Raw genomic sequence first — 23,141 nt, 5'->3', positions numbered from 1 at the left:
TTGACATCTCTAGCCTAAAATCACCTCACTTCTCACACTGGCTTCCTGTCATGCAGACAGAAGACATCCGTTTGGAACCAGATCTGTACGAAGCCTGCAAGAGTGATATCAAGAGCTATTGTTCTACAGTGCAGTATGGAAATGCTCAGGTAACATTTCATTTTCGTTTTTAATGCTGGAAGTCAAGGTATAGCAGCCAGTTTCTCACTGGTGAGACAAGAACTGCCACCTCCTTATCAGGTTAATTATCCCCTTCAGCTGTTCTAGACTGTTCTAGACATACATACTCCTCTGTACCCCTCTCGGCCTTGTCTGCCCAGTAAATTCCTGGTGTTCGTTTAGGTATTTCTTCTGTATAGCTTCTGCAGTAACTCCACATCCAGTGTTCACCCTGTTCCACCCCACCCACCCACCCACACCCACACCTTTCCTCCCTCCCTCCCTCCCTCTCTCCTTCTTTTCGAGACAGCGTTTCTCTGTGTAGCCCTGGCTGTCCTAGAACTCACTCTGTAGTCCAGGCTGTCCTGAAACTCACAGATCCTCCTGCCATTGCCTCCCATGAGTGCTGGGATTAAAGGCAAGCACCACCACCACCCGGCGTGTTTGTTTTGTTTAATGTCTGCATTCTCAGCTGCCTAGGACTGTGCTGTGGTGCTTTAGCCTTTGGGATGCTTTCTTCGAAGTCTTGTATCTGCTGTTGCAGTTTGTCTCTCTCTCTCCTTTTTTTTCTTTTTTTTTTTTTTGTAGTTAATCTTTCTTTTAGATTAGTTTTCGGTTTGATTTATAATTTCAGTGGGAATGAGACCAGGCAGGACCTTGTTCTTTGTCATGGTGGGCACTTGTCAGAACAGGGTCTTCCTCTGGGCACTGTTTTTTCAGATACTGCTTTGCTTTTCCTCTTTCCTTGAATTCCTGTGGACAGGTGGTGCCCCAAGGTCTGTCCCCAGTCCCCATCCCCAGTGCCCTTTTCACACTTTTCTTATTGCTTTCTGGCCTTGTCCGTTTGAGGTAATTGCTTATCTTCCGTTCCAGCAAACTAATTTATCTTCAATTCTCTCCTTCTTTAAAGACCACCGTTGGGCTTTTTCATTTCCTAAATCTCTGCTTGCTTCTTTTCATAACTACCTATTCTAGATTCTTGTTTATCATTTTCTTCTATATTGTCCTGAGGACATTACATATATTTTTGCATATGCATTACATATCTTGTCTTTGATTGACCTATTAGCTTCCCCCTCAGGTGTGAGTCCTTTGTTTCTGTGTCATTTCTTAGGTATCAGTGTGCTTTATCTAGTTGATGGGTCCTGGTTGTGTCTTTAGTCCTTCAGAGAGGTGTCGTGACCTCATACTGCAGCCCTGGCAGGTGCTGCTTCCCATCTGCTTTCTTTGATTATGTGTTTTATATCTAAACATTTAGCACAGGGAGGAGATTGCTTCAGTATATACCTTAAAATCCATCCCATGATACTTTCTACAGTGCCACTCAACCTTTTCTGTCATAGCTTTTGATTGTTTGCCCTCTGAGATGTTATTTGTCATGGAGGATTGGGTCCAATTCATACTTAGCATCTAACACTATAGATATAAAGTTCATATAAAGTTGAATCTCTAGACTCTCCCTGCTCTCTAGTTAGCAGAGTCAACTGTGTGCTCCAAGAGGAATCTTAACAAGGGAAAGGTCAAGAAGGCAGAAGAAACCACAGAGCCTAAGTGGTTTCCTTCCAGATCCCAGTGCAGCCTGGTAGTCACCCTGAATCTTTGTCGTCTGGTCCACTGCTGGTTCTGAGGTTATAACGCCATGAGCATTATTCTCCTGAATGAGAAAGTCCTCACTCTTATTGCCCGGAATGAGAAACAAAAGATCCTGGGTTAGAAAACCAGTGCCATTCACTGAACTGAATGTTACAGTCCAAACAGATGGGTTTCAATCCCCGATATACTTCCTAACTCAACCATAACTCTTACATTATACATTACTGTCAATTAATAGCATCATCCATAACTATCAGTTAATAGATGAACTATCAGTTCCTGATCGATACTTCCTAACTCAACCATAATTCTTACATCATAGATTATTGAGTGTCTGAAAGAAAACAAGAAGCAGCTGAGTACTCGTTGCCACCAGAAAGTATTTAAGCTTCAGGAAACAGAGATGATGGACCCAGAACTAGACTATACACTCATGCGAGTCTGCAAGCAGATGATTAAGGTAAGGAACAGGTGGCCCATGTGACAACGACAGCAGGAAGCCCTTTCCATTGTGTCCTGTTACACACAGCCAACATGGTGATTCCCTCAGCTCTGGTCTGTAGTCCAGTAGCATTGCCTTTACCTGCCAACTTGTGGATTTTTGAGCCCCCAGAATCTCTGGGGGTGGAGTAGACAGACTGTCCATAAGCCCTCCAGGCAATGTGGATACTGCTCAAGTTGGAAAAATCACAGAGCTGAGCTAATAGGTGGCCAGGATGGGTGTGTTGAGAAAGCCACAATCTAGAGTCTTCATCAGATCATCTCCCACACTCAAGATGTTTCTTTTCTTTTCAAGATTTTTCAATTTCATTTTATGTGTATGAGTCTTTTGCCTGCATGTATGAATGGTACCATATATATGCCTGAGACCCACTGAGACATAGGGTTTTCTAGACCCAGTGTTACAGGTGGTTATAAGATGCCACATGGGTGCTGGGAGCCAAACCCAGGTCCTCTGCAAAAACAACAGCAAGTGCTCTTGACTACTGAGCCATCTCTAGCCATGCAAAATGTGTTTTTATTCTGCACATTCTTTTGCTTCAAATAATCCTCCAGTGAATGTTCTTAACCTATCTGTATATACAAAGAAATTAAACTTAAGGAAATGCAAAGAAATTTTAATAAAACTGCATTTCAGCTTTTCTTTAATATACAGTGCCAATCCTGCCAATAATGTCCGTGGAAAGTTACTGTGTATTTATTTGTGTGTGTGAGCATGCACAAGGGGAGGGGGGGGGGATATGCACATTACAACAAGCAAGGGCACTTGGTGGTCAAGTGTCCTAGCCAGAGTTTGAGGACTGTGACACAGACACATAGCTTAACAAATGAGAGGAAGTTCATCACCAGCCCAAAACTGGGCTCTCATTTAAGGACAGTAAGAGGAGTATAGAGCTAACCTCGCCCTTACACTTAAGGTAAACTACATTGTAGCCTTCCCCAGATCCCTGTTCACATTGGTTAATAGTTATTTTCTAAATTCTGCCGCTGTGGTTGGGTAGGTAGGACCTGAGGGCTGGATGGCACCTGGTCCGTGTTCAATCTACTCACACAGTAATTGCACTTGTGAGATAGCCTGGGCTGTAACATAGCCATAGTAATAGGAACACACCCATGCAGAAGGAAACCAGTGTTGGCAGTGGGGGAAAAGTAAGCAAGGGACGCTGGGTCTGGGTTCCGGCTGGTACTTAGCTGGTCCCTGCTCATGCCAAGCGATGCCTTTGTCTTGTGCTTTCATGAGCTCCCAGGTAGATGTAAAAGTAATCACAGATTAGTTGCTAGTTTGGGATAACCTTTTTCATATAATTCTGTTTATTTGCAGCGGTTCTGTCCAGAAGCAGATTCTAAAACCATGTTACAGTGCTTGAAGCAGAATAAAAACAGTGAATTGATGGATCCCAAATGCAAACAGATGATAACCAAGCGCCAGATCACCCAGAACACAGGTACCGTCACGGCTCAGCTCTCCTGGTCCCATGGAGTGTAGCCCGAGTGGAACTGGTCAACATGGTGTCAACCTCTGGGTGCCATGTAGCTCATAGATTTGAAGAGAGGGCCCTGTATGTGAGCAGTGTACCCCTTCTCCTTTGAAGACTAGCCAGAAAATTAGAATGGGGAAGAGGGCTGAAAATCTGGACAGCTGCTCTTAAAAAATATGGAGAAGGAATGATCATTAGGGTTCCTAGGAAAGGGAATCCCACAAATTTACTCAAACTTCATGAGCATGGGCAGTTGTTTTCAGAAGGGAAATTTCAGCTCTTGACTAGGAAAGCTTGTAGCTTAGTGGACAAAGGTATTAGATATTTTTTTCATGATGCTTTCAAAAGTGTCTATTATGGGCTAGGTTTCTGTTGTTGGCTTTAAATACTGGACCAGAGAACCCCGCGAGATGCTGCAGCGTTGAAGGGTCCTGAGAACCAGCATGTGCTCTGGAACTGAGTCGCATTGCTGATTAGCAACACTGGAAAGATGGGCGCGGTAGCACACACTTAATCCTGGCACTTGAGAGGTTGAGGCAGGAGGATTGTGACAGCAGGCCTGCTCTGAGGGGCCTCTCCTTGAACTGCAGGGAGCCCTTCCGCCCTCTAAAACAGCAGCAGCCCTGGCATGGTGACTTCTCTGCTGCCGTGTGCCATCTTAACAAATACATATTTTTATATAAAACTATATCTATTACTATTGACATTATATGTCCCCTTTTGAGAGGTGAATTTCCAAAAATCTGTGAAAATTTATAGGTGAACTATTTTATCATATACTGACACGTTTTTGCTCCAGATTACCGCTTAAACCCCGTGCTAAGGAAAGCCTGTAAAGCTGACATCCCTAAATTCTGTCATGGTATCCTGACCAAGGCAAAGGATGATTCGGAGCTAGAAGGCCAAGTCATCTCATGCCTCAAGCTGAGATATGCTGACCAGGTACAGAGCTGTATGAATGAGCATTGTCCCCGTAGACATGACTAGCATACTCCTGTTGTCCTTCCCCAAGCTGGGGTGTGAGGGCTCATCTAAACCCCGATGCTCTCGGGTGGGCTGATGTTTTCCCTTTGTCTTCTGTAGCGCCTGTCTTCGGACTGTGAGGACCAGATCCGCATCATCATCCAGGAGTCCGCTCTAGATTACCGCCTGGACCCTCAGCTTCAGCTGCACTGCTCAGATGAGGTAAGCTGTGGAAGTTCTTCTCTGTACTTTCTTCTTAACTTGTGGTGACTGACAGGCCCATCTTATGGGAAGACTTCCAGCTTCTACAGAACACTGGACTGGACTTGGCATTAGTTTGTTACTCTACAGTATTGTTTCCACACTGGCCGGTTAAATAAGAGTATTCTTTTATTATTACCTCCATGTGTACTATGATCCTCCCTCATTATTCTGGATGGCCATTTAGAACCCCTTGAGACTTACCAGAAAATAAAAGTGCTCCCTAATGGCCCTAAGTGCCTGTCCTTGGAAATTATTGGTCTTCTTGGCTAGAAAAGGCCACCTGAGGAGCCCTGCTTAGGTTACTCTTAAAACTGTCCAAAGAAAGTTGTTTACTCTCTTCTCTGAAGATCATGCTTGCAAAGTCTGGGGGTGCATGTCACATGCAGTAGGCATCCAGTTGTAGACCTGAGCCACGTGTTAAGTGTTTGCATTTAGTATGTTATTTGGCCGTCTGACTTTTCTCCTTTCTGTCAAGTCCCAGAACAACATACCTCTTCAGAATTAACAGTCTTTGAACTGTAAAAGGAGAACAGAGCATCCAGTGCAGACATAAGAGAACACACTCCACTAGGAAGCTGTTAGCAGAACCCTGGGCACGTTTGGGAGAATCAACATTGATATGTGTAGGACCCAGGTTTCCGACGATAGTGGCTAGTCTCTCCCCTGTACCTGAGGAGCAGGCCCATTCAGAGACAGCAACAGGCACCATGTATCCAGGGCTAATTTGACGGGGTTGATGTTCTCTGGAAGCCAGCTGTTCCTCAGGAGGGTGGCCCTGTTTTCTTGTCTCCTGAGCAGATTGCCAGCCTATGTGCTGAAGAAGCAGCAGCCCAAGAGCAGACGGGCCAAGTGGAAGAATGCCTCAAGGTCAACCTGCTCAAGATCAAGACAGACCTATGTAAAAAGGTAGCCACACCCTCATCCTTGCCTGTCTCCTGCCTCTTTTCTCTTTTTCCTTTTGGTTCCCTTCCATTATTTATTGGAAGAGAGCCATAGATTAATGGTCAAGGACCATATAATGGTTTGGAAAGAAGTAACAACATAGAATGCTGGGTAGGAAAGCTTATGTTTTATATTTGAATACTATTTTTCCCCTGATTTTTCAAGACAAGGTTTCTCTTTATAGCCCTGGCTGTTCTGGACTCACTGTATAGACCAGAATAGCCTGAACTCAGAGATGTGTCTGCCTCTGCCTCCTGAGTGCTGGCAATAAAGGCGTGCCCACGTGCCCAGCTTATATTTGATTCCTAGGGAGTTGGTATTATAGCATTAAAAGGAAGAAGAGAAAAGGAGGAGATGTGGATGTAAAAGTGATCAAGTCCACATTTTGAGGAATGGTAAGAACTGATTGAGAAATCTAAGCTGGTAGTGGTGGCATACTTTTTGTTTTGTTTTGTTTTGTTTTTCAGGACAGGGTTCTCGTGTAGCTTTGGAGCCTGTCCTGGATCTTGCTCTGTAGCCCAGGCTGGCCTTGAACGAACAGAGGTCCACCTGGCTCTGCCTCCCGAGTGCTGGGATTAAAAGGCATGCACCGCCGCTACACCGCTACCACCCAGCAGTGGCACACATCTTTTATCCCAGCACTCGGGAGGCAGAGGCAGGGAGATCTCTGAGTGTTCGGCCAGTCTGGTCTACAGATCGAGTTCCAGAACAGCCAGGGCTACACAGTGAAGCCGTTTCTCAAAAAAACAAAATAAAATAAGAAGAAGAAAGAAAACCTAGTCCATATATTTTTCTTGATTACAAATGATTCTGTATGGCTAGAAAGGATTTTTTAAACAATATTTGGGCTTTGAGGAGAGGTTTTTGAGGTTTTGTTGTTATTGAAAACAAGAACTCATTTCTGGAGTTTGGTGTAGCTCAGTGATAGCGTGCTTGCCTGGTCCTACATCCAGTCCCCACCATCACAAGAGAAAAAGTGAGGGAAAAGCACTTGCCACCACAGCTGACAACTTGATCCCAGAACCCATGTGTGGAAGGAGAGAACAGACCCGACGTCTTCCTCTGACTTGTACAAGCATAAACACAGAATAAGCAACTGTAATGATAATTTTAAAAATTCCGGGGCTAGAGATGGCTCAACAGTTAAGAACACTAACTGCTCTTCCAGAGGACCCAGTTTCAATTCCTACTGCCCACATGGCAGCTCACAACTGTCTGTAAGTCTAGTTTCAGGGGACTGGACACCTGTGGCAAAACACCAATGCACATTTTAAAAAAAATTAGCTGGACATGATGGCACACGCCTTTAATTCCAGGACTCAAGAGGCAGAGGCAGGTGGAAGTCTCTGGGTTTCAGGACAACCAGGGCTACAACAGTGATACCTGTCAAAACAGAACCATTTTTTTAAAGTAAGAGAAGAGACAAACATTTCTGGTCTGTCTTTGCATCTTATAATTGCACTGTGCATAAACGAAGTATCTGTGCAATTGATTTTTGTTTGCTAGATTTATATCCCTCTTGCTCAGAACATCTTTAAACTTAAAAAGAAGGATAGAAGTGGGCTGAAGAAATGGTTGATTGAGGAGTGGAATTTGAAGATTAGACTAATAGGCTGTATATTAAAGTTCTCAGTCATCAGTCTCATTTTTGAATTTCACATCGTTCAGTTTTCATAAAGTAACAGAATAAATATTATATTAATAAAAATACTAACGTGTAGGTTCTTTAAAATAATGTAGCATACCAGAATGCCAAGAACTCCTGCCTGGTCATCCAGTCTTGTACATACTATTCTTAGCTTTCTTTCTTTCTTTCTTTCTTTTTTTTTTTTAATAAATCTTATTTATTTATCATGTATACAACATTCTGCCACCATGTAACTTCGCAGGCCAGAAGAGGGCACCAGATCTCATTATGTACGGTTGTGAGCCACCATGTGGGTGCTGGGAATTGAACTCAGGACCTCTGGAAGAGCAGTCAGTGCTCTTAACCTCTGAGCCATCTCTCCAGCCCTATTCTTAGCTTTCTTTAACCCCTAGTTTATTCCTCAGAGGTAGTTAGTGAATTAAACTGGGTGCCAAAAGTCTGCACTCTGTGCACATATGGCCACATTACCACCACCTGTCCCAGAGTGGTTCTAGTTCACCTTCCCTCTTTGGCCTGTTTGCTTGTGTGTTCTCTGGAGTATTACAGCCCGCAGATCAGATCCACTTCCTCTCCAAAGCTCTTCCCACAGTGTACTTCCCTTTTCAGGAAGTGTTGAACATGTTGAAGGAGAGCAAAGCAGACATCTTTGTGGACCCAGTTCTTCACACAGCGTGTGCTCTGGACATCAAACACCACTGTGCGGCCATCACCCCTGGCCGAGGGCGTCGTAAGTAATGATTGTTTGCTCTCTCCCTGTCTGAACTCCTTCGGAGGAACAGACACTGCTCCCTTTGAGTCACCAGTTGCAGCTGCTCTGACTGTGCCTGTAGACCAGCCATATACAGCCTCTCCTGGATGTCCGCTTGATGGTGAAGCAAGGCCTTGGTGGCAGTGAATTGGGACTAATTTTGCAGGTTTGAACCGGCCAGAGCCAAAGATTTAGTGAAAAGGAAATTTGAATTATTTGTTAAGGAATCAAAAACTCAGTTACAGCTAAGCATAGTTGTGCACACCTTTAATCCCAGCACTCAGGATTCAGAGACAGGCGGATCTCTGTGAGTTCAAGACCAGGCTGGTCTATAGAGAGAGATTCTGTACAGCCAGAGTTATCCAGAGAGACTCTGTCTCCAAAAGAAGTTAAATCACTGGTTATGTCCTCTTCTCCCCTTTCCTACACTGAGCATCCTGGGTCTCTGTAACAGGCACTGTGGCAGCTTCTGGCTGTCTGAAACCCAGGTGACAGTCGGCAGCTTGTTTCTAAGCCAGGGACACCCAATGAAGTAGAGGGTGAAGACATTGTGAGCAGCTGGCACTGGAAGCCACACTCCTCACCAGTGGGGTCTTGATCAGGGTTTCCAGAAAGAATTGGACTTGGTTGGTCCTGAAGAGCTGAGTTCTCAGATGTTCGGGAATCTTCTCCCTGATTTTACAGAATTGTGTCCGTACAGTTGCAGACTTCTTACTCATTTTCTCCCACAGAGATGTCCTGCCTAATGGAGGCCTTGGAAGATAAGAGAGTGAGGTTGCAGCCCGAGTGCAAAAAGCGTCTCAATGACCGAATTGAAATGTGGAGTTATGCAGCCAAGGTAAAAAGCAAGAGATCTCTGACATGGCAGCCTCTTCTGGCAGGTCTCATCTTTGTGACTTGCGTCAGTGGTCTCATCTTTGATAGAAATCTAGCAGTAGATATATTCCAAAAATCAGGCCAGGAGGGTGGTGCATTTTCCAGGACAGCCAGGGCTACATAGAGAAACTGTCTAGAAAATCAGAACAAGAGAAAAATATATTAAGTCTCTAAAAGTAATTGTTCCTGAACCCATAACTACCATCTCCCTTACAGCAGCTTAGGTCTGCAACGCTCTGTCAGACCAGTACTCTTTGTCATCCTCAGATTCCCATAGTCCAACACCGAAAGGTTATCATTTATCATTACAACCATCCTGTCACTCCTCCCCAAGGAAAAAAGCCACTTGTGGAGCCCCAGTTAGGTGGAGCAGCAGACACTAAGTCATCTTCCTTTACTGAGCTGCTCAGGTTGTGGCTGAGGGACCCAGAGGGACTCACTGCTTATTGTGTACTAGCAAATCTCATTAATCTTTCTTGCACCTCCTGCTCTGTTCTTAAATATATGTCATGAACATAGGAGCCACCCAGGTTTCTCTTGACCACAGGCTTCTAGGATTCCAGGATAATACTCAAAAGAACAGTTTGTGTGCACTTAGGGAAACTTTTTGTCCTGGTTTTTTTTTTTTTTTTTTTTTTTTTTTTGGATTTTCGAGACAGGGTTTCTCTGTGTAGCTTTGCGCCTTTCCTGGAGCTCACTTGGTAGCCCAGGCTGGCCTCGAACTCACAGAGATCCGCCTGGCTCTGCCTCCCGAGTGCTGGGATTAAAGGCGTGCGCCACCACCGCCCGGCCTGTCCTGGTTTTTTAAGTCATGATTACACAGTGTTTTTGGTGTGAAAGTACTTATAATGTAATGATTATACTCACAGTGTGGTGCATGCTTATAATCCCAGTGTTTGGAGGTTAAGGCAAGCACATCACAAGTTTGAAGCCAGCCTGGACCTTCTTCTAGCAACAGTAAAAAAGAAAAACATAAAACATGGTCTCAGCTTTCCGAAGCTTTTTGCCTTGTTTTATAAAAAGGTATCAAACACAATGAAGAGCATAAGTACATCTGTAGCCTTGTGACTGTCAAGAGGACCCCAGACTGCAGCCTTCACTGTGACGTAGGAGTAAGGTCTGCCTGCTGGGCTGGTGTGAGCAGTGAGTGAGTGAAAGCAGGCAGAGACCTCACACAAGCTGGCATCATGTCCGCAGCACAAGGTGCTGTTAGTGCTTCCACAGCACTTGAGGGGTAGCGCCTCTTGTGTCTTTCTGTGTCTGTTTGAGCAGGAGACACTTGCAGGTTTGTGATCCAGAAAAGGGGTCAGAGCTGCATTGGTTTCCTTGCCTCTCCCTCCTTAAACGAAAAGATGTAAACTGAGTGCACAAGACGGTTCAGTGAGTAAAGAGGCCTGTTTGCAAACCTAGAGACCCGGGTTCAATCCCTGGAACCTGTTTAAAGGTGGAAGGAGGGAACTGACTCCATAGAGTAGTCCTCTGAGCTCCACATGTACATCATGGCAAGTGTGCATCCACATATTCACATCCTACACACACGCGCATGCACAAAATAAGAATAGTAATAATAAAAAAAGAAAAGGCAGGTCTAAGGGCACACACCATTAGTCCCAGCACTGGGGAGGCAGAGGTAGATGGATCTCTGAGTTCAAGGACAGCCAGGACTACGAAGAGAGATCCTGTCTCAAAACACAAAACAAACCAAATTAATTAAAAATACTTTAATTTATAGAATATATATATATGAATGGATGAATTCAGGGTGGTCAGTTAGCTATAATCTGCCACCTACCCAGCTCTCCCTCAGAGGGTCACACTGCTGTCTCCTTCCAGGTGGCCCCAGCAGATGGCTTCTCTGATCTTGCCATGCAAGTCATGACATCGCCCTCGAAGAACTACATCCTCTCTGTGATCAGTGGGAGCATCTGCATACTGTTCCTGATTGGCCTGATGTGTGGACGGATCACTAAGCGTGTGACACGAGAGCTCAAGGACAGGTAGAGCCGCCTGACCACCAAAGGAACTCCTGCCCGGGCCCAGTTTGTACAGCCTTCCTGTATAGTGCACCCTCTCACTTCGTCCCTCTGCGAGGTGGCACCAACACCCACAGTAGAGCAGCATCAAGTGCCCACTGCATCTTCCCATCCAGACTTGGCCATCCGCGGTGTCCTCCTCCTCCTCCTCCCAGCTGCCGTGGCGGCATTGGCAGCTGGCTGCTTTGGTGGTCGCCTTTGTTGGTGAAGGGTTTACCTGCCTGTAGACAGTTCTGTCATACCTACAGACCTGCCAGTACTTCCAGAATCCACACCTGACCTGCAACTCAGATTTTTTTAAAAACAAAACAAAAAAGACAAAAAAATTGAAAGAAAGGAAACTGTATATAGTAGCCCACCTCCTTCAGTCTTGACTCAGCAGTAGGGTTCTTTCTTTCATGGAAATACAGCGGCTGACAGCAGGACTTGGAGGAGATGTGCATATCCGGTGCCTGATCATTGAAAAGTCTGGTTCCTCTCCTAGAAGCAACTTTGGGCCACATCAAGGCAGGGGACTTCACCAAGTAGTGGGGACACTAAGCAGCCTGCCCTGGGTCCTGTTCGCTTCTGCTGCAGTGTGATGCCTTCCATCTCCACCCCAGATGTGCCCCTGCTGCCCGCAACTCCATAGGAACAGGCGTACCCTGTGATCTCCCCACTTCAGAGCAGAGGCAGGAGCCTCCCTGGGTCAGTGGCAGTGGACTAGGGGGGAGCAGAAGTCTGTGAAGCAGGACTGTCCACTGACCTGCACTAAGGCCGGGGTCTGAGCCTGGGGTTGCCCTGGAAGTTCTCTACCTCAACAGGAAGTAGTTACTAGGTTGGGGTGTGGACTTCTGAGGTGAGGGTGAGGCTGGCAGTGCAGGAACAGGGCTTGGACTCACTCCACTGTGTTTTGAGCTACAGCACAGGCCAGAACTGGTGGCTTCTGCAGATTAAGCCTGGGCTCGGATGTGGGACTGGCAGTGAAGCCCGACCTTCTGCAAACGCCAGGCAGACTTCCCAGACAAGCTCTTGTGCCTCTGTGTGAAGGGATGTGGAAGTGATTGCATTAAAAGATGGAGGGTTTTCTCCGGGGTCTGGTAGTGTTGTTGTTTCCTTTCCGCTCGTTTGCTATGTGTACCCACTCTGGTAGGCACTGGCTAAATGTTACAGTTTGGTGGTTTGCCAACTTTCCATAATCTGAGCTTTACAGGAGCAAGATTCCCAGCCATCCTGCCTCACTCCTCCAGTGTGGAAATGACAGGGTTAGGGCGTAAGGGAGGAACCCGGGTAGGTAGCGCAGCTCACCTTTGGGAGTTTGGGCCATGGCCTCACAGTGGCTGTACAGGAGGGCGGATGTACAGTAGGAGATATATTTATATAATATATATTTTATTAACCTGTTAGATGTCCACAAAGTATTATAAATCATGTGCCTAAAACTGTCCGCACAGACCCAGGCCCTCTGCGGTGCCCTCTCTGCCCCGGCTCTCATTTACACCTACAAGTCCCGCCTCACCTGAGCGTGTGTGTGTGTCTTCCCTGAGGTGTGTGTGTTCGTGCAAGCTGGGTCGGTTTCCATCAGCTTCTCCACATTGCTCCTTGTCTGACCTGACTGACATTGATTTGAATACTGTGGTTTTCTTTCTGCTGCCTTTTCTGGTGGCAGTGAGTTCCAGGCCAGCTGTATGTCCCCTGCAATCCCCTGCATGGGGAATAGGAGTCGCCAGGGGAGCTGCTGCTTGCCTAGCTGCCTGGTTCCCTCAGCATTGCTTTTAGAGTCTTCCTGGTTCTCAGCACCTGTCTTGGGATTCTTGAGTTTGATGAGACTTAAAATCCCTGCTCTGTAAGCGACACCCTCCACTGCTAACTGGCTAAACCAGTCCTTAAAGTCCCTTCTTCCCCAAAAGTCCCAGCATCACACTGAGGCTGATATCCGGAACTGCACACATTGTTGAAGGTGGCCCCCTGACCTCTCTGTGATTCAGGGTCACATTGATGTTCAGAGTAGACTAGGGTAGGTCATGGCTCTGATCCCTGAGGCCTCCCTTCTGTATGTCTTCTAACATGTCTTGGTGTTTCTGTTTCTACACTGACAGGAATCCTCACTGTCTGTAGATTTGGAGGTTTGCTGAGTTAGGTTCTTACAATATTTGTCATTAGAAATGGTCAGAATAGAAATGATAGCTACTAGGGTCTTGAATTGCCTAGTACAGGAAGTGTTCATCTTCCTTGGAGTAGTTCTTACGGCTGGCTCTTGGTCTTAGGCCTGGTCTCGAGTAGGTTTTTCTAGTCTCTGTCTAGGGTCCAGTGCTGTCCATTCTGTAGCTTTTTGGACATAGTGGAGTAGGCTCTAGGACACTCGAGCCCTGGCCTCCTAAGTCAATCATAGGTATAAATTAGATAGTCATGAACTAGTCAAGAACCCCAACCCTGCAGTGGGAGCCAAAGTCTGAGCCTTGCCTTTGCTATTCGACTTCATTGCCTAAGAACAGAAGTAGTCAGGAGGTTTGGGCCAAGGCTTCGGCAGCCAGGTCACGATGGTCTCCCTTTGCCAGCTCATGCCAGTGTCTTGGGGACTGTTGGTGGTACACTAACCTTTGCTGCTTCAGAAAATCAGAGGCCTGGCTGAGGGCTTCTGTGGACCAGTTCAGAAATCTGGATAGTGAGTCAAGAACCAGACTGATCTTCTCCGATGGGGCCTTTCCCAGTGAAGGAACAGTCCAGGAGCAAGACATTTATTTTACCAGGGTGCATCCCTGGACTTCATTGCTGTTGCTGCTGTCAGAGGACATGGCAGCAGCCTGACCCTGGGAAGTGCTTACGCTCTGCATTCCCAGAGAGCACCTGGCTACATTTCCAGCCCTGGTGCTGTGGGTCAAGTCAGCATGCTGAGCTAGTGCATCCTTAGTGGGTGGGGCACTCCAGTGGCATTTGGTGATCAGGTGGTGACAGAACCCATTAAAGGTACCACAGCTACCATCTCCTGCTTTTAGATAGGAGCATCCAGGCCAGCATGAGGCCAAAAATGGGTGAGGAAGAGTCCTCTGTCACAGATAAATGGGCAGAATGTTATTACCCAACTTTATGTCTTCCTGTTTCCTGAAGTCAAGTGATAGAGGACACCCTGTTATCAGACACACCGGGTTACATGATTAGTGCCCTCAGCCTTCCTGAGAGAACGTTGACTCTTGTGTATCAGTGTGACTTCCAGAACTCTCCATGCTCCCTTAGAGGCTGTGTACCATTTCTGGGCTCTCCTGGCTGGTCTCAAGTTCTGAAAAGATACCTCCCTTCCTATTCTTTCCTCTGTCCCAAAACAAAAACAAACTTTTCCCACTCGCCCCAGGCTCAGTATCTCGGGGAGGATGCTAACTGTACTCAGAAGTCAGCCGGCCCAAGTCAGGGCCACAGAACTAGAAGGCGGTGGCCTTTTGAATTACATGCCTCTTGGAAGTTTGTGTTTCAGTTTCTTGTGAATTTGAAAACACAAAGCTCAGAATGCCCTCTTGGATTTCTCTGCCCTACTCGGTTTTGGTTCCCAGAGGGCTGTACCTGCTCTTCTGGCCTCCCTGCCCCTCCGAGTACCTTTGACTTGCCGTCTGTCCAGCCACCCTTTTCCATGGCCTCTCCAGTTTCACCTGATAAGGTAATCAAGTTTAAAGTCAAATTTCCCTTCTTGCTACCCAGTTCTCAGACGACAGTGAGTTGTAAGCAAACGAAGATTAAACCTCAAAGGGACACACTCCCCTGAGCAGACAGTGAGGCTGCTGTGTGGACTCAGGAGCGGCTTGTCACCTAAAACAAAGCAAACAGTTGTCTGCGCAGGCAGGTGGTGACAGATCCTGACAGGGCTGACATCTTCACCCCGCTCTGGGCCCTGAGCTCCAGGCTGTGGAGAGCTTCCTAGGTGAGGAGATGCAGACCATGCCTCTAGGTCATGATCGCCTTTTCCCAACCCGCGCAGTGGGGGCCCGCCTGCTCCCTGCAGCCCCCCCCCCCCCCCCCCCCCCCCCCCCGAGGAAGGCAGTGTGGTGAGTGCTGTGCCAGGTCTCGGGCCGCTAACCTGTTTCTGCTTCTCATTTTGGTTTTTGGTTTTGTTTTTTTAAACAAAAAGTACAATTAACAAGCCTCTTTTGTAAATGGATTTCCTTTCTATGTATAAAATCCCTGCAGTTCCTTGTTTTTACATGTTCATGCTGTGTAATTTCAAGATGTTACTGAGATTCTGAACATAATGTGCATTTTTTTTTCTGTACAGATGAAATGGGAGAATTTAATAAAGAGTTTGCAGGTTTGTACTTGTTGAATCTTGTCTGTAGTGAGCGGGAGGAATCCCCAACAAGGCTCTGCTACCGCAGATTCGTCGAGCTGTTAGCAAACTTAAGTACACAGACCTTGCCAAGGAGGTCCTTGGATCCTGGCCTGTTGGGACCCAGCAAAGTGAGACTATGGGATTTGGGGGAAGGGAACCTCCATCCCTTTTTTAGTGAGCCATGGCGGGGCTGGAAGTCACATCTTGGATTTTCTGACTGAGCTGATTTGTCTTGAATTACTCGTTCTTCGCACAGGTTTGATTAGGGATCTGTCCTTGGCAGGAAGGACAAGCACTCAGCCTCTTCTGAGTGTCCTGCACATGGTAGCTTGGCCCACAAGAGGTGCTGTGGGCCTCTTCACTGCCCTGGGCTGGGGATGGTCCCTGGATGTCCTTCCTGGGAACAGAAGGATGTGTCTAACCAATTCTCACAAAGATCAGAGTGTGCCTGCTGGCCGGGAACTCTTGAAGCAATTGTGTCTGTGTCATGACGGGATACCGAACGAGAGAGGAAGGGTAGGCGCTGCCCAGAGCTCCTCCTTCGACTTGCTCCTGTTCAGGCCTTGGGACAAGAGACCCAGAGAAGGCAAAGAATGAAAGAGGAAAGGCTAAGGGATTTGAGGGCCTGTGGGTCCCCACGTCAGAAACTCCTTTGTCCAGAGCTTTGGCGGTCGTCAGCCCGTGTGTGCACAGCATTGCTTTCACCTGGGTTTGTGAGGTGGGGTCCAGGTTGTGGCTGGGCACACAGCGTAAGGAAGGTGTGGTTCACTTGCCCAGGCCTGCTCTGCCTTCCAGAGAACACTAGAGCCCCAAAGGCTCCGTCTGGGAGCTCCTGTAGGGAGCACATTGCCCAGACACTGCCTTAGCGGCCACTCCGAAGCTTCGTGGGTAAGAATTTTTCTGGTGGAGTCCAGGCCAGCTTCAATCCTCAGAGGCATTTGGCATTTGTTCTCAAGGGTCTGAGATCTAGAGGGTAGAAACCAAAAAGGGAGACCATGATGGAATCTAAAAATCAATAAAGGCATTTTAAACTTGACAACCTGCACCTGCAAGATGGTCTCAGCAGGTGAACCAGCCCGCCGGGACTAACCTGACTAGCCTGACTAGCCTTCCGGGACTAACCTGGTGGCCTGACTAACCTCCGGGACCCACAAGGTGGAATAGAGAACCGATTCCTGAAAACTGTCCTAAAGTCCACGTGAGCAGGGAGCTCTTGTGCCGTACTCACACACACAAATAGTTTTTAAAAATCTGCCAGCCTATAGTTTATTCATATTGGAGCTAGCCTTTCAAATGAAGGCAGGCTGGAGGGATGGCTCAGTGGTTAAGAACACCAGGTGCTCTTCCAGAGGACCTGGGTTTGATTCCCAGCGCCACCACACGGCAGCTCACAACTCTAGTCCCAGGGAACCCAACACCCGCTCTGGCCTCCCAGGGTACTGTTGGACCCCAAAATTTAGGGTCTCAAGTGGGCGCCCCAAGAACCTAGACTCCAGTCCAGTTGATGCAATAGCAAGAGGTTTTTATTAAAGCTTCCGTATAGAAGGGCAAACTCTGCTCCTAAGAGCAAGAGCCAGCCGCAACTTACTGCAGCCCCATGAGGGCTTTTAAAGGAAAAACCCACAAAAGCCTTAAGATTACAATTCCCATACAATTTCGTTTCACAAGATCATGGTCTGGGTACAGAGTGATCACAGAGGGGGTACAGTTACATCAACAGGTACATTCTTCCTGAAACCTCAAGGCGGGGTATCAGGGCAGGAGTGGAATTTACACACAGGTCACAGTGGTCCTTCCTGGAACACCTGCAACTATCCCAGTCACAGTTGAGCACATCTCTTAACAGAAATCTCTTTACATTGTTATATGGTTGCAGGGCAGATTGAACAATGGCTAAGTCAGGTTGCCCTTGGAACTAGATTTTTAGTTTCTCATTGCCTGGTGCCTGAAGTTTCTCTTTTCCTGAGGCTTGGGGGTGTAAGCCTGAAGGGCTAGGGTCTTTCATTCCCCCATTTTCTTTTTGGCAAATTTTAATCTTAAAATTATGGTATTATATTTAGTAACTCATGGCCTATTTTAGTAACTCATGGCCTGTAATGGCCATGCATAGTCCATGTATAGTTAGCCATCTTGTCTCTATGCCAGGGAGTTTTCTTTTGACCCAGCATTTCAGCCTTCTGAACAAGGGATATGGAACAATGTATTGTCTTCTGAAACTGCTTCAAGCTGGCATTGGGACCCCATTGTTAGGGCCCCTCCCCAAAAGGCTGAAAAGCTGGTCAAAGACTGGGCAGGGGGCATTTGTCAGAAGCATGTAGCTGCCTGACCCCCTAGAGACAGAGAAGAACCATGTTAGCTGGGCTGGTCCACATTAGCCTTTAGCATGTCAAGAGCCCACAGTCGTCTGGAGCGGTGGAGTCAGCAACTGAAACTTGGAGGTGTCTGCCAGCCAAGTAGAAATCTGTTGAGACAAATTTAAACTAGATCCCAGTCACAGTTGAGCACATCTCTTAACAGAAATCTCTTTACATTGTTATATGGTTGCAGGGCAGATTGAACAATGGCTAAGTCAGGTTGCCCTTGGAACTAGATTTTTAGTTTCTCATTGCCTGGTGCCTGAAGTTTCTCCTTTCTTGAGGCTTGGGGGTGTGAGCCTGAAGGGCTAGGGTCTTTCAGGTACCGGTACCCACGTGGTACACAGACATACAAACAAGCAAAACATTCGCACACATAAATCGAAAGACAGAGCTGGGGAGACAGCTCCACAGGTCAGCGCACTTGCTGCACAGGCATGAGAACCTGAGTTCAGATCCTTAGCACCAGGTAAAAGCCAGATGTGGCCACATGTGCCTGTAACCCCAGCACTGGAGTGAGAAGGACAGGATGAGAGACCAGAAGTGCTGGGACTTGCCGGCCAGCCAGCCTGATGGGGAATAAATGACATAGAAATATTTAGGGGGAAAAAAACATTCTCAGGAAGAAAATAATCAAAATTATCCCAGAAGATAGAAAATGTGTTGAGAGGCAGCTAAAGAAATAATGGGGAGCTGGAGAGAGAGCTTAGAAGTTAAGAGCCTGGGTTCAATCCCCGGCACCTACATGGCAGCTCACCACTGTCCGGAACTCAGTTCCAGAAGATTCAACACCTTCTGACCTCCTTGGGCACCAGGCACACACGTGGTACACATGTATGCATACATGCAGGTAAAATATTTATAAAATAAAAATTTAAATTAAAAAAAATTAATAGCGGCATGGGCTGGCAAGACAGCTGAGTAAGATGGCCTACCTCCAAGTGTGATCATTAGAGGACAAGTCCTGGAACCCACACAGTAGGAGAAATCGGAGAAACTCAGAGCTTGTCCCCTGACACGTGCACACATACACAAGTTTTGTATAGCTTTGTTTTTAACATTTAAGGCTAGAGAAATGGCTCACTAGTTAAAAGTAAAGAACCTGGGCTTGATTCCCAGCACCCACATGGCAGCTTATAACCAGGTACAGCTGTAGTCCAAGGGGATCCGATGCTCTTCTGTGGGCACCAGGCACGTCCGTAGTACACAGGCATGCATACATGCAAAGTACTTGGACACATGAAATAAGGGTAATTTTGGAATGTAATGTTTCAGCGTGTGTGACTGTGCCTGCATGCTTGCTTGCTTGTGCACCACATACATGCAGTGCCCATCAAGGCTGGAGAAGGGTATCACATCCCCTAGAACCACGGTTATACATGGTTGTTAGAGGCCATGTGGATGCTGGGAATCAAATGTGTATCTTTGGGAAGAGCAGTAAATGAGTGTTCTTAACCACTGAGCTATCTCTCCAGCCCCCAGAATAATGTTTTATTTTAAGTCATAGAAATGAAATAGCCTCCTCTAGAGGCTGAGATAGGAGGTTGGCTTGAGCCCATTCCTTTTTTTTTTTTTTTAAACAGGGCTCACATAGTTTTATTGAGGGGGAGGGGAGAGAAGGGGGCCCGAGACTGGTCCCTGAGGATGAGACAGGAGAAAGAGAGCGAGCCCATTTCTTAAGACCAACCTGGACAATATTAAAACAGCCCTAAAGGGACACACAGAAATATTACTAGACTGGTGAAATGTAAAACTAGATTATTGTGATCATTGCATAATTTGTAAGTTTACTAAATGTGTGCTTTAAATGGTTGGAGCCCTGGACTGGTTCCCCAGCAGTGTATACAAGCAAGCATACTGTCACACGTCTGTAACCCCAGATCTCAGGAGGAGCAGGCAGCAGGAACCAAAACTCTAGACCAGGGGTTCTCAACCTGTGGGTCAAGGCCCCTTTAGTGAACCTCTCTCTGCAAAAATATTTATGTTACAATTCATAACAGTAGTAAAATCAGTTATAAAGTAGCAACAAAAATAATTGTGTAGTTGGGGGTCACCACAACATGAGGAACTGTGTTAAAGGGTCACAGCACTAGGAAGGTTGAGGACCACTGCTCTAGGTCATCCTTGGCTACATCCAAGGAGTTAGAGGCTAACCTGGGATACATGAGACACTTTTTTGTTTGTTTTTGTTTTTTGTTTTGTTCTTATGCTTTTTTGTTTTTTTTTTTGTTTTTTTTTTGTTTTTTTGGGGGGTTTTTTTTTTTTTTTTTTTTTGGTTTTTTCGAGACAGGGTTTCTCTGTGTAGGTTTTTATGCTTTTTTTCAAGATGGTTTCTCTGTATAGCCCTGGCTGTCCTGGAACTCACTCTGTAAACCAGGCTGACTTCTGACTCACAGATCTGCCTGCCTCGCCCTTCCGAGTGCTGGCATTAGAGGTGTGTGCCACCACCACCACCAGGTGAGACCCTGTCTTTAAGAGGGGAGAGGCTAAGGGAATAAATGGGGGCAGATGTAGCAGGAATTGTAATTAGTCTTAATAATAAAAACCTGGAGTCAGATATCATGGTAAAAGTGGAAAGACCAGAGAAGCAGAGCAGCCAGCCACTAGAAAGACTTGTTACCTCTCAGAAGCCTCAGACTGCAAACGCCAAGCTCCTAAATCCACCCTGCCATATCACTTCCTCTCTCCGCCCAGCCATATCACTTCCTGTTTCCTCCTCCCAAGTGCTGGGATTAAAGGTGTGTGCCACCACCGCCTGGCCTCTAGTGGTTGGCTCTGCACTCTGATCTCCAGGCAAGCTTTATTTGTTAGAGCACAAACAAAGTATCACCAAAGGCAGGGGTAGAACACTAGATTCATGTAAAATCAGGAACCAACTCCAGTTAGTTGTAGTAGTGTTGTGCCCAGATCGTGACCCCCAGAGAGACCACCAAAGACGAGCATGCCGGAATGCAAAAGCAAGGTTTAATTCTGGATATCCAAAAGCAATACAAGCCTAGGCAGGGACTTTGTCCAATACATTCAATGCAGTGGAGGCTGGAGGAAGCACCCACCTGTCTGCAAGCTCAGTTTTTAAAGGGAAAAGTCACAAGGTTACATCATTTAGGGGTGCTAGTACAGGTACAATTCTGATTGGCTCGCTTCTAGAGACTTCTAGAAATTACTTCTAAGGGAGTGGTTGCCCACTACCATTTCTCATTGGCTGCCCTCAGGTGGAGGCATTTCTGTGATCAGTTACCCTGGAAACCAGGGAGAGGACATTCCATAGTCTGGCAGGCATTACCTTGTGACTATCTTGTGACTCTGTACTTTTACACTTCCTGGTTTCTGGAATCTGAACTGACTGGTTTCAGTAACTAATGGCCTATTCCCAAAAGGAGAAATCTTAGGCCTTAATTTTAGGGTGAAAGCATTTTGGTCTTATTTCTAAGATGGCTCATTTCGGTCTCACAGTAGCACAGCACTGGGAGTGGAGGCCAGGAGGACCAGGAGTTAGCTCCTGTATAACAAGGTAGAGTCTCGGGCCCACCACACAGCTTACAGGCACCGGGACAGGTTGGAGAGTCTCTTCGGGCAACTCAGCAGCTGGTCTGTGTCTCTGCAGTGGCCTTATTGCTAATACATCCTCGGGGAGGTAGGAGCCTTGTGTGTCTGGCCAGTTTCAAGGTCTTCTTGGGGTCTTTGAATTGTTTAGTTCCTGAGTGTTACTGAGCCTCCCTTTAGAACCTCCTGAGTCTTGAGCTTCCCTCCCAGATGGATGTTTCTTTTCTTTTGGAACATGCTGACTTTTTTTTTTTCCGTTTTGAGACAGGGTTTCTCTGTGTAGCTTTGGAGTCTGTCCTAGAACTTGCTTTGTAGACCAGGCTGGCTTTGAACTCCGAGATCTGACTCCCTCTGCCTCCCGAGAGCTGGGATTAAAGGTTTGCACCACCACATGCTGACTCTTTTTTGTTTGTTTGTTTTGTTTTTCGAGACAGGGTTTCTCTATGTAGCTTTGCGCCTTTCCTGGAACTCACTTGGTAGCCCAGGCTGGCCTCGAACTCGAACTCACAGAGATCCGCCTGGCTCTGCCTCCCGAGTGCTGGGATTAAAGGCGTGCGCCACCACCGCCCAGCTCACATGCTGACTCTTAAGGAGCCTCAGAGCCTGGCTATACAAGCTCTCACCCCAACCTATCACACTTCCCTCACACATAGAAACATACAAAAAAATAAAAATAAAAATAAAGGGTAGAGTTAGTTAGGCGTTGGTGGAACATTCCTTTAATCCCAGCACTCAGGAGCTGAAGAAGCAGGCAGATCTCTGAGTTCAAGGCCAGTCTGGTCTACAGAGTTCCAGGATAGCCCTGGCTACACAGAAAAACCCTGTCTTGAAAAAATAAAAAGGGTGAGTATGAGCATTTTCCCTGCATGTATGTGTGTGCACTCTGTGAATGTCTAGTGCCTATAGAGGTCAAAAGTTATGGATCCCCTGGAACTGGATTTACAGAGGGTAACGTGGGTGCTGGGACCTGAACCTAGGTCCTCTCTAAGAGCAGAAAGTGTAGGCTGGAAAGACAGCGAAATAAATGATAAATGGCGCTGGTGGTGGCGCTGGTTACCGGTGGAAAGGTCACGGTCACGACAGAACCCAGTTGCTTAGTAGTGGAGAGTTTTATTAGGAGGAGGGACAAAAGGACCAGGCCTAGGGAGTTAAGATGGTGGGGTAAGAGCCGAGCAGAACAGGAGAGAGAGAGGGTGGGGTCTGCTTCCAGCTTTTTTAAGGCTCAGATTGTGACCAGTGCACACTGATAACGTAAGACGCAAGGCCCTTTGCTTAACTCCTGAACAGTCATGTAGCTGGAGTGAAGGCAGAATTCTAACAGATAGTTCATTGGTTGAGAGCAATGGCTGCTCTTCCAGAGGACCTGGGTTCAGTTCGCAGCACCCCCACAGCAACTCACAACTGTTCGTAACTGCAGTCCCAGGGGATCTGATGCCCTCATTCTGGCCTCTTTGAGCACAAGGCACACACAGGATGCACAGAAATACATGCAGGCGGGGTGGGGATTTAGCTCAGTGGTAGAGCTCTTGCCTAGCAAGCGCAAGGTCCTGGGTTTGATCCTTAGTTAAAAAAAAAAAAAAAAGAAAGAAAGAAATACATTCAGGCAAAACATCCAGTTATAAGAACAGCAAATGTTCTTAACTTGAGAGCCATCTCTCCACACAGTCCTCTTGAGTGTGCCCAAAGGTTTACTGTTGGTTTTGAGAAACCACTGAGGACAAATCTTGGCATTGGTCGTGCCGTTT

General features: G+C 46.8%; 1 protein-coding gene across 1 annotated transcript in view; it reads left to right on the top strand.

Annotated features, from left to right (window-relative positions):
* Glg1 (golgi glycoprotein 1) overlaps positions 1–15,485 on the top strand; it is a 106,633-nt gene extending 91,148 nt beyond the window's left edge. Inside the window, exons 18-26 of the mRNA XM_006974092.4 lie at positions 57–149; positions 2,075–2,212; positions 3,575–3,698; positions 4,531–4,673; positions 4,815–4,916; positions 5,757–5,864; positions 8,155–8,275; positions 9,028–9,134; positions 11,006–15,485. Of these exons, the coding sequence (XP_006974154.1) occupies positions 57–149; positions 2,075–2,212; positions 3,575–3,698; positions 4,531–4,673; positions 4,815–4,916; positions 5,757–5,864; positions 8,155–8,275; positions 9,028–9,134; positions 11,006–11,173 (1,104 nt within the window). The 3' untranslated portion in view covers positions 11,174–15,485. The remainder of the gene's footprint in view (positions 1–56; positions 150–2,074; positions 2,213–3,574; positions 3,699–4,530; positions 4,674–4,814; positions 4,917–5,756; positions 5,865–8,154; positions 8,276–9,027; positions 9,135–11,005) is intronic.
* Positions 15,486–23,141: the final 7,656 nt, after the last annotated feature.

The sequence above is a fragment of the Peromyscus maniculatus genome, chromosome 5 (assembly GCF_049852395.1).
Source record: "Peromyscus maniculatus bairdii isolate BWxNUB_F1_BW_parent chromosome 5, HU_Pman_BW_mat_3.1, whole genome shotgun sequence".
In the NCBI taxonomy this organism is placed as follows: Eukaryota; Metazoa; Chordata; class Mammalia; order Rodentia; family Cricetidae; genus Peromyscus; species Peromyscus maniculatus.
This window is presented reverse-complemented; position numbering and strand designations above follow the sequence as displayed.